This window comes from Pediculus humanus, genomic scaffold (genome assembly GCF_000006295.1).
Source record: "Pediculus humanus corporis 1103172107463 genomic scaffold, whole genome shotgun sequence".
Lineage (NCBI taxonomy): Eukaryota > Metazoa > Arthropoda > Insecta > Psocodea > Pediculidae > Pediculus > Pediculus humanus.
In genome coordinates, this window is record NW_002987083.1 from 35,139 (window position 1) to 49,907 (window position 14,769).

Consider the following 14,769-nt stretch of genomic DNA (forward strand, 5'->3'; position numbering starts at 1 on the left):
CTGATTTAAGACAGTTGATTGCGGATCTCCGATGCGTTCGGTTACGTTTTAAAACTTATAAAAGCCTAACGGCAATCGAACCTACTTTTTTTTTTTTTTTTTTTTTTTTCGTCTCGTGACATTTAACCGATTTATAATAATTTTTTTTTTTTTCGTCTCGTGACATTTAACCGATTTATAATAATATTGTAGACAAATGTCATGAAAATAATTCATGTTTTGTCAGCGGCTTTCTTGGTTCTTATGCAAGGGCGAGGAATCCTCTCCTTAACATCTATTGCTCAAACTATTTTTCCAGAACCAACGAAAACGATTCCAGGACCTGAAAAAAATTTTACCGGAACAAGACTGAAAAACGATTCAATATTAGCCATTTATTATCACGAACAAACTATTGCCGTTGTTGAAGTGTCAGAAAAAAGAGAACTTTTTAATTGTGAGCTTTTGGAAGTTAGGTAAGTTAGGTATATTAATAATAATAATAATAATTTTCAAGGTTTTTTTTTTTTCATATAAAACAAAAAAAAATTAATTAATTAATTACTTTCACTTTTATTATTCTTTTTTTTTGTTTCATTTAAAAAATAATTACACAAATTCTTACCCTTTTTTTTTTTTTTGCAATATTTAACCACCAAATAACTACGCAAGTAAGTATTATTATTATTATTATTTATGCCACGAAGATTAAAGTTTAATTTTTTATTTGAATTTAAATAAAAAAATTATTTAGGTTCATGTACAATAATAATAATAATAATTAATCATTTATATAATTTCCTCAACTTTTTAACAAAAAAAAAAAATTTATTTCATAGGAGATGGTAAATAAATTAAAACCGACTTACTTTTTTTTTAAATAAATTATATTTTATTATTATTATTATTTTAATAAAACAAAACGTCAAAATATTAATATGTAAAAAACAATTATCATTTTCTCTTTTTTTTCTTCAAAATATAGTTTCACTGTATTTAAATTGTTTTTTTTTTTTTTAACTTGTGTTCTACATAAAAATCGTTACGCTCGTAAATTTTTTATATTTTTTTTTTTTTTTTTAAAAATTTAAATTTAATAACATTTATGAAATTTGATATTATTTATTCATTTATTTTTCTTTTTTTAGTTTAAAAAAAAAATCAAAGTAATATAAATAAATAATTTTATTTAATAATAATTATTATCAAGGTACATAGAACAGGATGTTTTTGCGACTTTCACCTTATCATGTTTTTATATATATTTAATGATAGTCGTAAAACTAGATTCAAAGGATACAATTTTTTTTTTTTTTTTTTTTTTTTTCAATCAATTTATAACCTTTTTTTTTTTTTTTAACTATTTCAAATTTTTACCCGATCCTTCAGGAATAAAAATACTTCCTTGAAGGATGATAGTTGTAAATACTTTTTTTTATATAACATCTGATGACGTCCCACAGGGAAATTTTCTGTTGTAACATTGAGTAATATTTTCTTTCTCATTAAAATTTAATTTTTTATTTTTTCTGGAAAGTTATCGTTAATAACTCATCATTTATTTGGGTTTTGCGGTTTATTTCAATATTAGGCTGGATTATTGCCTCCCAATATCCAATTATTTTACCGTAAATATGAGTTTGATAAACTAGTTTTCTAATATAAAAACTCTTTATTTTAAATTTGCCAAAAAAAATATTTCGATTGCTTTTTTGTTTTATCAGATAATAAGTAGTAGTTTATTGATCATTTTTCTTTTTTTTTTTTTTTAGTCACAATTATAATAATAATAATTATTTATTTTTACTATTTTTAATCAGAACAAAAAAAGATGAAGAAGTTGCTCTTAGCGATCTCCGTCAATATATTCCATTACAAATAAAAATAAATTTTACGGATATGATAGAATTGATGGAACAATGTCAAAAATTAGAATCACCACCAATATTTGATAATTATAAATTTATTACAGAAGAAAGATCTCAAAAATTAATATTTGAAAGAAGACAATTTTCATCTTTACTAAGTGGAGTATTTCCAGGTATAATCATCATTTTTTTTTTTTTTTTAAATTACATGTATATTTAAATAATAATATTTGATTTAATTTTTTTCTAGGTACGAAATGGTGCGGATCCGGTGATTTGGCTAATACCTATTATGATTTAGGAACTGATAAAAAATTAGATAAATGTTGTAGAAGTCATGATTTTTGTCCAGTTAAAGTGTTGGGATTGAAAACTCAACATAATTTGACAAATTATTCTTTATACACAAAGTATGAGAAAAAAAAAAAAAAAAAAAAAAACGACAATGAGTATTTAAAAAATAATTTTTTCTTTTTTTGTGCGTGTTAATAATACAAATTTATTTCTTTTCTTTTTCAAGATCTCATTGCGAATGCGAAGATGTTTTTTATAAATGTTTAAAAACCGTCAATTCGCATTCATCGAATCTTATTGGAAATCTATATTTTAACGTAGGCAATTTCTTGTGCATCATTGACGTAGAACCAACTTTTTATCCTAAAGTCACTAAAAAATTTTCATACCGGAAAAAACGTTATTAGTATTTTAAATTTTCTTTTTTTTTAAATGTAAAATTCGGGCTAAAATTTTTTTTTTTATATGTGAATAAATTGTGCATAAATTAATTGACTGAATTTTTTTTATTATCAAATAGTTTTGCACATTAGTATTAGTATTAGTAACTTAAATCAAAAACTAAACAAATTTTTTAAAAATATTGTAAATTCTTAACAAAATTTGTATTATTTAAAACTTAAAAAAAATCTTTAACAGAATTATAATTTTCTTCCAGAATTTCTAACCCAAAAGCAGTTACCAGAGGTAAAGGATGGTTTAAAAGATTTCCAACCAATCCTATGCATTCTTTTTTCAAAACGTTTATGTTTGATTGAAGTAAAAGGTTTAAACATTCTTTGAATAAATAGTTGTAATCTTGGATCAAATCTTTAGCCATGAGGACAGTTTCATTAGATACACAATTACTAAGAATCCTAAGGTAATAAATAGATTCATATTCAGAATCTTTTACAGAAATCAAAAGGTATTTTAATGTTTGAATGTGAATAGAAGAATCTTGTATAATTTGATGACATTCTTTGCTTGCTGATAAAACAGACATAAGAAATACTACTATAAAACCATTCCTTTGATAAATTGGAATGATACTTACAAGAGCTGTTTGCATTTCCTTTGCCCTAAAAAATCAGGAAAAATCAAATTATTACTTTAAAAAAAAAAAACCCTAAAAATTAAGAAATGTACTCTTAGAAAAATTTAAATTTAAAAAAAAATTTACCCTAAAATGTCAAATCCATGAAAAATCATTTGTGTTAGAGCATACAATAAGCATGATTCTGACATTTCATTGCAATTTTCAAGTAATTCAATTATCTTGGAAAAAAATCCTTGAACCAAGAGTAATTCAATATGTGATTTGCCATGAGTACTAAAGTTTCCGACAGCAATTGCACATGCTTCCTAAGCATTTATTAAAACTAGAATTAATCAATTTTATTATTACCTATATTCTATTCTAATTAATGTTTAAGTATCCAAGAAAATTAAAAAAAGAAAAAGACTTTAGTGTTACATTAATTTAAAATTAATTAATATTTCCCTAACAAATTTATATCTCAAATACTTATAGTCATTTACATATTAACATAATATTTACTTTTATGTAATTGTTTTTTCCTGATAAATGGGCAAACATGTAAGAATCTGCTGCTTTCAAGACTTTTAATGATAGTTTTGAGTTTCCTAAACTCAAATTACAAATACATCTAGCAGCAAGTAATTGAAACTTTTCATTTTGTCCTAAAAATTTAAAATTAACAAAAAAAAATAAAAATGAAAATAGGCTCAATTAAAACTAAAATATAAATAAAGTTAATTTGCCTGATAATGCTCTAAGTAAAGCAGGCAATGCCCCATCAACAGTCAAAAACGCAGAAATATTTTCTCTGTCTTCCAACAAAGTATTCATAATAATTTTCAATGATTCGCAAGTAATTTGGTTTTTATGCTTTATACTTTTAGCTAATGATATTAATTCCGTTGCAGAAACACATTCAACTGGTTTTGACTCTTTTACGAATCTTTTTTCGTTAATTAAAGTTTCTCTTCGTTTTTGTCTATACTCTAACTTAGCATCTCTTAACCTGTTTCGCAATTCATTTAGCTCAATTTTTTGTTCTTTTTCAGCATCCATCATCTTAGAAAACTGCTGTTTCTGTATGAAAGTGTACGACGTAAGAAAATTTAATACTATCACCAATAAAAAAAAAATTAATAAAGTTTTTAAATTCAACAAAGTAAAGTAAGTATTCTTTAAACTGTCAAATTTTTAGACTCTGTTAACCTCTAAAATTTTTTAATTTCAAATGTTTCACGCAATGAACGAAACAGTGGTGCCAACTTAGATTTTATTAATAATAAAATTATTATATATAGAAATTGTAACTCCTAATATGAAATCAAACTATTAACAAACTAATTGCCTTCATTTTTCAAAAGCTTTTATTCTAACAATTTAAAGCATTGTCTACATGCTCCAGGACAAAAACTCAGTAGTCTCGAATTATCTAAATCTTTGAAAATTTCAGTTTTTTGGGCAAAGAATATGTTAAAATTAATCTGTGGAAAATTTGTTTATTAAAAAGTGAGAATTAGGTTTTTTTTCTATTATAACGGTTACATTTTTATTTGTTTCAATTTTTCATAAGTAAAACCTCTGTTGATTAAATTCAAATAGTAAGGTCAATGCTAGAGGTTTTCATTCTTTCATCATATTCTCAATAGGGACTTTTTAAAAATAACTTTATTTTTTTAAAATCAAAGTATTAATTTTAATTGACGGTAAATTTATGAAAACAAAAATTACAGATTATATTTCAATGCAGAAATCTTTTTATTAATTAATTAATATGAAATTGATAGGGTATAAAAGCACTTGGAAGAGAATCACTGCAAAATTTTTATTTAATTACTCGAATTATAAAAAAATTAATTGCTTTAAGGTCAATTAATTTATAATATACTGTCAAAAAATAATACTATGAAAAAATATTTTATTAAGTAAAAAAAAAAAAGGATTTAAAAAAATATTTCTTTTCGAAAAACTTCTAGCAATGAATTATTGCTACCATAAAAAAGTATAACAAGAGACAACATTTTTAATAATTGATATAGAATTAAAAACAATACTTAATTTTTATTACAGATTTATTATTTAATATACAAAAAAAAGATTATTCATTTTAAATTAAAGGGAAAAAAAATACTAAGCTATATTTTTAATAGTCATCTCAAGTTCATCTTTTGTGAATAAATGATAATTTCCTTTGAGTGTAACAGTCATAACTTCAATGTTTGTAGAATTTAATTTTTCTTCCATAACTTGCTTTAGAATAGTAAGCACTGTTGTGACAGCTTCTTTGAGGGTTAAGGATTTATTAAAAGCTTCCTGTAAACTTTGCTGAGCACCTTCACTGCCGGATCCAATTGCCTTGGCATCAAACTGCATGAATGTACCGGAAGGATCCATGTGATACAATTGTGGACCTTTTTCATCACATCCAGCAAATAAAATAGCTACCCCAAAAGGTCTGCTCATAGCACTACCTTCTTCATCGGAATCACCAAACTGAACTGCTAAATTGGACACAGCTTGAGCGCAACTTTCAACTGACATTTTTTCATTGTAAATAAACCAATGATTTTGTGCTTCAACTCTAGCTCTATCAATCATAATACGAGAATCAGCCATTAAACCACTTACTGCACAACCTATATGTGAATCTATTTCGACTATTTTTTCAATCGTAGAAGGTTCCATTAAAGGTGAGGTTATTCTTTTTTCAACAGCCAAAACAACTCCTTCACTAGTGCATACGCCGATTGCAGTTGAACCTAATTTTATAGCTTCTATAGCGTATTCGACTTGAAATAATCTACCTTCAGGAGAAAAAGTATTGACTCCTCTATCGTATTCCGATCTTGTAAGAAACATTTTTGAAAAAAAAACTTAGAAACAACCGGTTGAAAACAAAAATTACACTGTCATGTACTTAATATGGCTACCGCAATATTTGCCATTGAACGATAGCAAAACTATTTATGTTGGAAGTCAGTGTCGGCCATATTGTAACTTATAATTTCTATTTCGTAAAGAAAAAAAATTGATGCACTGATGTCTATTGTAAATATATTCCTGTAAAGTATTGATACTTTTAAGTAAGTAGCACCTTCAGTGTTGAAAAAATATTTATTTTTCTTAAGTTTAATAAGATTTTTATGAAAAAATTTTATTATTTAACATTATTATTACTTGTAGTGAAAAGTATTTGCAAAATGTTTATTAGAACTACCTTTTTACGATAATCATTTTTAAATAAGTAATACGATTTAATTTTATTTCTTAGATTATTTTAGTTAAAAATAAAAAGATTAATTAATAATTAATTTAAAAAATGATTATTTGTTTTTATATATTACATTAATTGCATATTTTGAAAACAATTTTCATTATAATACAAAGTTCTTATTAACTCTTTCCTTTAATGTCATAAGAATAGTTCAAAATTCTGTTGTATTAAAATTTTTTTTTTTTTTTCTTCCTTAGATTCATTGGAAATGGCTGATTTTTTAGACTCAGAAGCTGAAGAAAGTGATAATGAAGAATTAAGTCCTAGTGAAAAAAAAAAATTAAAAAGACATAAAGCTATAGATAGTGATGATGAAGAAGAAGAGGAAGGTAAGATTTTTTAAATAGTTAAAATTACTACCTTATAACTTATAAATTTAAGTCTTAACAATTTTATTTTCAATTTAACAAGATTTACTTTAAAATTTTAATTTTAAACATTTTGATAACAATAAAAATCATTAGCATTTCTTTTTAATAAATATTGTAAATAATTAAAATATTTTGTGTTCGTATATTAATTTGTGTGTGTGTAATTCTAATTAATCGATCATGCATTTATGTAGTTTTAAAGTTTGGTAACTTGACTCTTTTGTAGATGATGAAGAGAAACTAAGAGAAGAACTTAAAGATTTGATTGATGACAATCCAATTGAGGATGAGGAAAGTGAAGGGGAAGATTCGGATGGGTCAGATAACTCTAAAAAGAGAAAAAAATCTGATGAGGAATTCGATGACAGATTAGAAGATGATGATTATGATCTTTTGGAAGAAAATTTGGGACATAAAATTGAAAGAAAAAAAAAGTTTAAAAGGTTAAGAAGACTAGATGATGATGAATCTGGTAACGAGCAGGAAGAACATGATGAAGGAGAAGATAGAGATGCTATAGCCAATGAGCTTTTCGAAGGATCAGATCATGTAAGCTTAATATATGTATAGTTTGTGTATATATATAAATTCCAGGTAGTGGGCAAAAACTCTTAGACATTTATGTCAAAAAGCCATGTTTAGGTAAAAATGTACTTTTTATTATTTAGAAATACTTTGTCATTAATTTATATGGGCTATTAAAAACTATTTTTTATTTAATATTAATGACTTTACAAAAATGAAGGATACTTAAACAATTGTTTTAAATTATGGTGACAAATATTTTAGACTATGATTTTTCAGTTTTGGTGATAGATATTTTGCTTAAAAAAAAAAAATTATAGGAAGAAGATGACAGATATGATAGATCAGTTGAACCAGAGAGTTACGATATAGAAGAAGAAGAAGGAGAGTATTCAAATGATGATGACGATGGTTTTATAGTCGATGATGCTGGAAGACCCATTGCTGAAAAAAGGAAAAAGAGAAAACCTATTTTTAATGATGCGTTAGTTCATTTAATTTTATTTTTTATTAATTTATATCCAACAGTATTCATCTAGTACAATAGGTCCAACATTGTAATTGAATTATTAATTAATTTTTATTTTATTAAAAATTCTCTCAAAGATAAAATTTGTTTTCACAATGCTTTTTTTATAGTGAAAAATAAAAACTTGTTTAATCATTTTTACAGGGCTCTTCAAGAAGCTCAAGATATATTCGGCGTAGATTTTGATTTTGACGAATTTGAAAAATTTGGTGACGAATATGAGGAGGAAGATGAATACGATGTTGAAGAAGGAGCCGAAGAAGAACATAAACGTAGAAAAGAGAAGAAAAAAGTTAGAAAAACAACAAAGAAATCAATTTTTGAAATTTATGAGCCTAGCGAACTTAAAAGAGGTCATTTCACTGACTTGGATAATGAAATTAGGAACACCGATATTCCGGAACGAATGCAACTCAGAGATTTTAAAGTTACTGCAGTACCTGAAGGATCTGAAGAGTTAGATGAAGAAGCCGAATGGATTTATAAGCAAGCCTTTTGCAAGCCAACCATATCTATACAAGAAGTTTCAGATAGAGATAGACCTCGAAGGGGTCCACAAACGATCGGAAAGATTAAAAGAGCATTGGACTTTATACGTAATCAAAATTTTGAAGTACCATTTATTGCGTTTTACAGAAAAGAATATGTATTTCCGGAGTTGAATATTAATGACCTTTGGAAAGTTTATAAATATGACGAAAAGGTATCACTTAAAGATTTTTTTTTATGTTAAATTATATTTATTTTTTTTCTATTTATTTACTCTCGTTACTTAAAATTTATACGCCGTAATTTAGTTACATTTATTGTAAATCCTAAATTTTTAACAGCGAGGCTGAGTTGTAGAATATAAAATCTTTTAAATTTTTATTATAATTTTTTTTTTTTTTTTTGTAGTGGTGTCAATTGAAAACCAGGAAAAATAATTTGATAAAACTTTTTGAAAGAATGAGAGATTTTTTATGTGAAATACTGACTCAAAATATAGATGCTCCTATTCCCGAAGATGTGCGGATAATTAGTGATGACGACATTGAACGACTTAAAAATGTAAAAACTATGGAGGAATTAAAAGACGTTCATATGAATTTTTTGCTATATTATTCTCAAGATATTCCGGCTATGTTAGAGGCTTATAAAGTTAGTAGTGAAGTTTTTAATTTTTTTTTTTCGTTTTTTGTAATTAAATTAATAAAAAAAAGAAGTTTAATAATGTATTTGATTGATTTCTTACAGAAAAAAGAAAAAGAAGCTGCAAAATTAGAAAAACGTAGGAAAAAACTGGAAGAAAGGGCAAATATGGAAGGAACTGAAGGTGAAGATGAGCTTGAAGATGAAGATGATGATGAAGAAGCGGAAGAAGCAGAAAAACCTCCCGAAGAAACAATAAAACAAGCTGTGAGAAGTGGACCCTACGCTATGTGCCGGAAAGCTGGACTTAGTAAGAATTCATTTCAAAATTGAAAACTTGAAAACTTGAAAAAGTAAGTATTTATTTACTTATATACTTTTTATTTTTTTTGTAGCCGGCCTATCTAAGAAATTTGGCCTCACGCCTGCGCAATTTGGCGAAAATTTACGTGATAATTATCAGAGACATGAAGTTGATCAGGAGAGTACGGAACCATTGCAATTGGCCAAGCAATATATAAGTCGTCAATTCATGCAACCTGAAGATATTTTAAAAGCTGTCAAATTTATGGTGGCCACTCAGCTTGCACGAGAACCATTAGTCAGAAAATGTGTTCGTGAGACTTTTTTCGAAAAGGCCAAAATAGATGTAAAACCTACTCGAAAAGGCATTAAAGAAATAGATGAAAATCACGCTTGTTACAGTATGAAATATTTAAAAGGAAAACCTGTTAGAGAATTGCAAGGTGATCAATTTATAAAATTAGCAATGGCCGAAGAAGATAAATTATTAACTATAACTTTTGATGAAAGAATCCCTGGCCTTACTTCACTTTCTTACATAGAAGAAGTTAAGCAATTATATTACAGAGATGAATTCAGTAAAAATGTTCAAGATTGGAATGCATTGAGAGTCGAATGCGTGGAAATAGCATTAAAAAAAATTCTTTTACCTGATTTGAAAAAAGAATTGAAAGCACATTTGCTTTCTGAAGCTAGGGAGTATATTCTTAAATTATGTACGAGAAAGTTATACAATTGGATAAAGGTAAATCTACCGTTTAAAGTGATTACGATAACCTTTAGTAGAACTTTAAACTTTAATATTATTTAAATTTTAGATAGCGCCATACACTTCTGAATTTGATCATGATGACGAAGATTGGGATACAAGTAAAGGACTTCGAGTCATGGGAGTTGCTTACGTTCCCGATTTAAGTCAAGCCGCTTTTGCTTGCGTTGTTGGGCCGGATGGAGAATGTACAGATTATTTGCGACTCCCGCATTTGTTAAAGCGAAAGTTATCTGCAAATAAAGAAGACAATATTAAGAAAGAACACGATCTTACCTCCTTGAAGAATCTTATACAATCTAAAAAACCACACGTTATTGTCATCGGAGGTGAATCTAGAGATGCAATAATGATAAAAACGGATATTCAACAATTGGTAACTTCTTTGGTTGAGGATGATGAATTTGCATCGATAGCCGTAGAAATCCTTGATAACGAATTAGCTAAAACTTATGCTAATTCGATAAAGGGAGAAGTGAGTTTCTAATTTCAATTATACTGTTTTTTTTCCCCCTTTTGTTTTTATATATATATATTTATATTTTAAATAATAATTTTTCAAAATTTTAGAATGAATTCAGGGATTATCCTTTATTACTGCGACAAGCCATATCTTTGGCTCGAAGAATGCAAGATCCTCTCACAGAATTTTCTCAATTATGTACATCTGATGAAGAAATTCTTTGTTTGAGATATCATCCTTTACAAGATCAAGTTCCTAAAGAAGAGCTTTTAGAAGCTCTTTACATAGAATTTATAAATCGAACGAATGAAGTAGGAGTCGATGTAAATCGTGCCGTTGCTCAGGCTTACACCAGTAATTTAGTTCAATTTATTTGTGGGTTTGGGCCTAGAAAAGCGGCTGCTCTTCTTAAAACTCTTAAACAAAACAATCAAAGACTGGAAAATCGAACTCAATTAGTTACTGCTTGCCATATGGGACCTAAAGTATTCATTAATTGTGCAGGATTTATTAAAATAGATACAAATTCTCTCGGAGATAGGTTCGATATTACCGTTTAATTTTAAATATTTGTTTTAAAAAAATTTTTTTTTTTTTTTTGTTTTCAACTTACATCGTTTTGTATTACTTCATTTGCAGCACGGAAGCATACGTAGAAGTTTTAGATGGATCAAGAGTTCACCCTGAAACGTATGAATGGGCTAGAAAAATGGCTGTGGATGCTTTAGAATACGATGACGAAGAGGCGAATCCGGCGGGAGCTTTAGAGGAAATTTTAGAATCGCCAGAACGATTAAAAGATTTAGATTTGGACGCTTTTGCGGAAGAATTGGAAAGACAGGGTTTTGGAAATAAAAGCATTACGTTGTACGATATTCGAGCAGAACTTAATCATCGTTATAATGATTTAAGAACGCCTTACTGGTCTCCTAATTCCGAAGAATTGTTCGACATGCTAACCAAAGAAAGCCCGGAAACTTTTTACATTGGCAAAATGGTTTTGGCCAGAGTTGTAGGTGCGTATAAATGAATGTAGTCATAACGACCGTCCTACATATTTTCTCTAAGTTATTCTTTTTTCGTAAATTTAAGGTATAACTCACAAGAGACCTAAAGGGGACCAACTGGATCAAGCGAATCCAGTTCGAAATGACGAAACAAATTTGTGGCAATGTCCGTTTTGCTTAAAAAATGACTTTCCTGAGCTTTCAGAGGTATATATTTGCTAATAATTGTTTTGTTTTGTTTTTTAAAGTTTTTTAATTGCCATTAAATTTTCATAAGAAAAATTTTCACTATGGAAACGTAATAAAAAAAAATTCATTTTTGTGCTATTATAATTTCATTTAGGTTTGGAATCACTTTGATGCTGGATCTTGTCCGGGTCAAGCTACAGGAGTACGATTACGACTTGACAATGGGATTAATGGATACATTCACGTCAGGAATTTATCTGACAAACATGTTTCTAACCCTGAAGAAAGGGTTCAACAAAATCAAATGATTCATTGCCGCATAACTAAAATTGAGGTTGATAGATTCTCTGTAGAATGCACGTCGAAAAGTTCTGACCTTGCGGATAAAAATCATGAATGGCGTCCACCAAAAGATCCTTACTTCGATCACGATGCTGAAACCAAAGACATAAAGGCAGAAGAAGATGTAAAGAAATTGAAGGCTAGACAACAATACATAAAAAGAGTTATTGTCCATCCTGCTTTCCACAACATAGGCTATGCTGAATCCGAAAAAATTATGTCTACTCTTGAACAAGGTGAAGCAATTATTCGTCCTTCGAGTAAAGGAGCAAATCATTTAACGGTGACTTGGAAAGTCACCGACGGCATACTGCAGCACATTGATGTAAGAGAAGAGGGAAAAGAAAACGCGTTTTCTCTCGGTCAGTCTCTCTGGATCGGAAATGAAGAATTCGAGGATTTGGATGAAATAATAGCTCGTTATATAAATCCAATGGCTTCGCATGCTAGAGATATATTATCTTTTAAAAATTACCGAGACACCGAAGGGGGTCGGAAAGAAAAAGCAGAGGAATTACTCCGAGAAGAAAAAAAGAAAAATCCAAACAAAATTCACTATATTCTTTCTGCTTCAAAATCCCTGCCTGGAAAATTTATATTGAGTTATTTACCAAGAAACCGATGCCGGCACGAATACGTGTCCGTCACACCGGAGGGTTTTCGTTTTCGTCAACAAATGTTTTATTCTGTTAATTTACTTTTAAAGTGGTTTAAAGAACATTTTCGAGATCCCATACCGGGCACTCCTGGTACTCCAAGAGTTACTCGCACACCATTCCACGGAGGACAAACTCCTTCGATTAATCTTTCTGGTATTAATCCAGAGTCCATTCAAAGAGTTGCTCAAAATTTGCCCAATCACATGTTGCAAAGTCTCACTCAAGTCGCAAGTCAAACTCCTCATTGCCCTCCGCACACCCCTGGACAATATCATTATGCAAATACACCTTATACTCCTTCTGGTCAGACGCCTTTCATGACTCCCTACGCTACCCCTCACGTTAACATAACTCAAACTCCGAGATACGGAGCTCAAACGCCTCCTCATTCCGCCATGGGAGCATTTGTTCATCCAGGAGGAATAAGGCCGACCATGAATAAAATGCCTTCAGGCTACAGAACTCCGTCTCACAGACCTTCGGTAGCACAACAGCATTCTCATCAGCACCAACATCAATTTAATTCAAGGTTAAAAAAAAAAAAAAATTAATTTTTGTTTCGAGTGCGGAAAATTATTTTAATTTAATTTTAATGTTTTTTTTTTTTCTTTTCTTTTTAGGCCTTATGCTAGTAGTAATTCTTCATCGAATGATCCTCTTGATTGGCAAAAAGCAGCTGAAGCGTGGGCCAGACGTAAATCGAAAGAGCAACCACAAAATTCAAAAAATACTCCTCGAGATGTTTTTAGCACGCCGAGGTATGTAATCAATTGTTTTTTTTTTTTTAAATATTAATTTCCTTTCAATTTTTCTTTATTATTGATTATGAAAGTCTATCCTTCCATTTTTAGTGATATTCCGTAATTTCCACATCATTTATTTCCTTTTTTCCGAAATTTTAATTTTATGTAAGTATGGATTTTGTCTTATTTATTTATTTATTATTATTGGCTTTTTTCACGTTTTACTTTATGCCTTGAAAATTATATTTTTTTAGAATGGGAACTACTCCTCGTTATGATGAAGGAAGGAAAAGTTGGCGAAACGATGAACGTAGCAACTCGCGTAATGGTCACAGACATCATCGCAGTCATTCATCAACAAGAGATAGCGTTAAGTAAGTAAAAAAAAAAAACAGAAATGGATAATTGGACATTGTTTCGGACTATATTTTATTTATTGGTTTATATTTTTTAGATCTTTTGGCACGCCAATGACAAACACGAGTCCACATTCAATGATAGAAAGTTCAATTGGAGATGGGACTCCACTTTACGATGAAAATTAAATTTCATCATCGTTTTTCTTTTTTATTAAATTATTATTATTATTTATAATAATTAAGTAAAAAATAATAATATAAAATTTATATTTACTATTAAAATATAATCGGACAAATAAATATTAACTTGAAGTGTTTAATATTAATATTTGAACTTATTATTATTTTTATTATTTTTTTTGTTTTATCTCTTTTGTTTAGTTAATTTTTTTTATTATCCTTGTTCAATTTAAAAATTAAGTGCATTTACCTTTGAAAAAAATAATTAATTATTTACCTTTAAGAAATTGAATCAAATAAACCTAAAGAAAAATATTATTATCAAAATGTAATTGTATTTACTTTTTAAATTAATAAATAAAATTTTTATCGAAATGTATATGAACTCATGAGTGATTCATTACTATGGTAATTCGTGTGTGTGTGTCTAACGTTTTATTATTAAACGTATTCATAAACGAACGTTCTAACAAAGATACAATCAATAATTTTTTTTTTATTTTTTTTTTCCTGGTATAAAAATTTATATATATATATATATATATATATATTTAGTATATGAAAGTTTAATGAATATTTATAATAATGAAAAAAATTATTTTTTCATGTTTATTTAGTTTTTGAGTGCATTAATCTGTAACAGACTAAACCATAGAAAATGATAATGGAATATAATGAATTGTAACCTTTGTACTACAAAAAAAAGATAAAAAAATTTTTTTTTCTTTTTTTTTGACAATGAATACAAAAACATAAGTAAAAAAAA

General features: G+C 27.9%; 3 protein-coding genes across 3 annotated transcripts; 2 read left to right on the forward strand and 1 right to left on the reverse strand.

The window, feature by feature from the left end:
• Nucleotides 1-201: 201 nt before the first annotated feature.
• On the forward strand, nt 202-2,924 carry Phum_PHUM116700 (uncharacterized protein; the record flags this gene model as incomplete). The annotated part of the gene is made up of 5 exons (XM_002424129.1): nt 202-455; nt 1,800-2,020; nt 2,098-2,257; nt 2,368-2,540; nt 2,800-2,924. The coding sequence occupies 5 exons, from the start codon at nt 202-204 to the stop codon at nt 2,922-2,924; spliced, it is 933 nt and encodes a 310-aa protein (XP_002424174.1).
• A 2,365-nt stretch (nt 2,925-5,289) lies between these two features.
• Nucleotides 5,290-6,018, reverse strand: Phum_PHUM116710 (proteasome subunit alpha type, putative; the record flags this gene model as incomplete). The annotated part of the gene is made up of 1 exon (XM_002424130.1): nt 5,290-6,018. One exon carries the CDS (start codon nt 6,016-6,018, stop codon nt 5,290-5,292), a length of 729 nt encoding a protein of 242 aa, XP_002424175.1.
• Nucleotides 6,019-6,641: 623 nt separating this feature from the next.
• Phum_PHUM116720 (transcription elongation factor SPT6, putative) lies at nt 6,642-14,009 on the forward strand (the record flags this gene model as incomplete). Its single annotated transcript, XM_002424131.1, has 15 exons — nt 6,642-6,762; nt 7,031-7,353; nt 7,650-7,813; nt 8,003-8,561; nt 8,756-8,998; nt 9,095-9,299; nt 9,385-10,037; nt 10,111-10,536; nt 10,632-11,065; nt 11,164-11,540; nt 11,617-11,738; nt 11,875-13,250; nt 13,342-13,479; nt 13,719-13,838; nt 13,919-14,009. The coding sequence occupies 15 exons, from the start codon at nt 6,642-6,644 to the stop codon at nt 14,007-14,009; spliced, it is 5,352 nt and encodes a 1,783-aa protein (XP_002424176.1).
• Nucleotides 14,010-14,769: the final 760 nt, after the last annotated feature.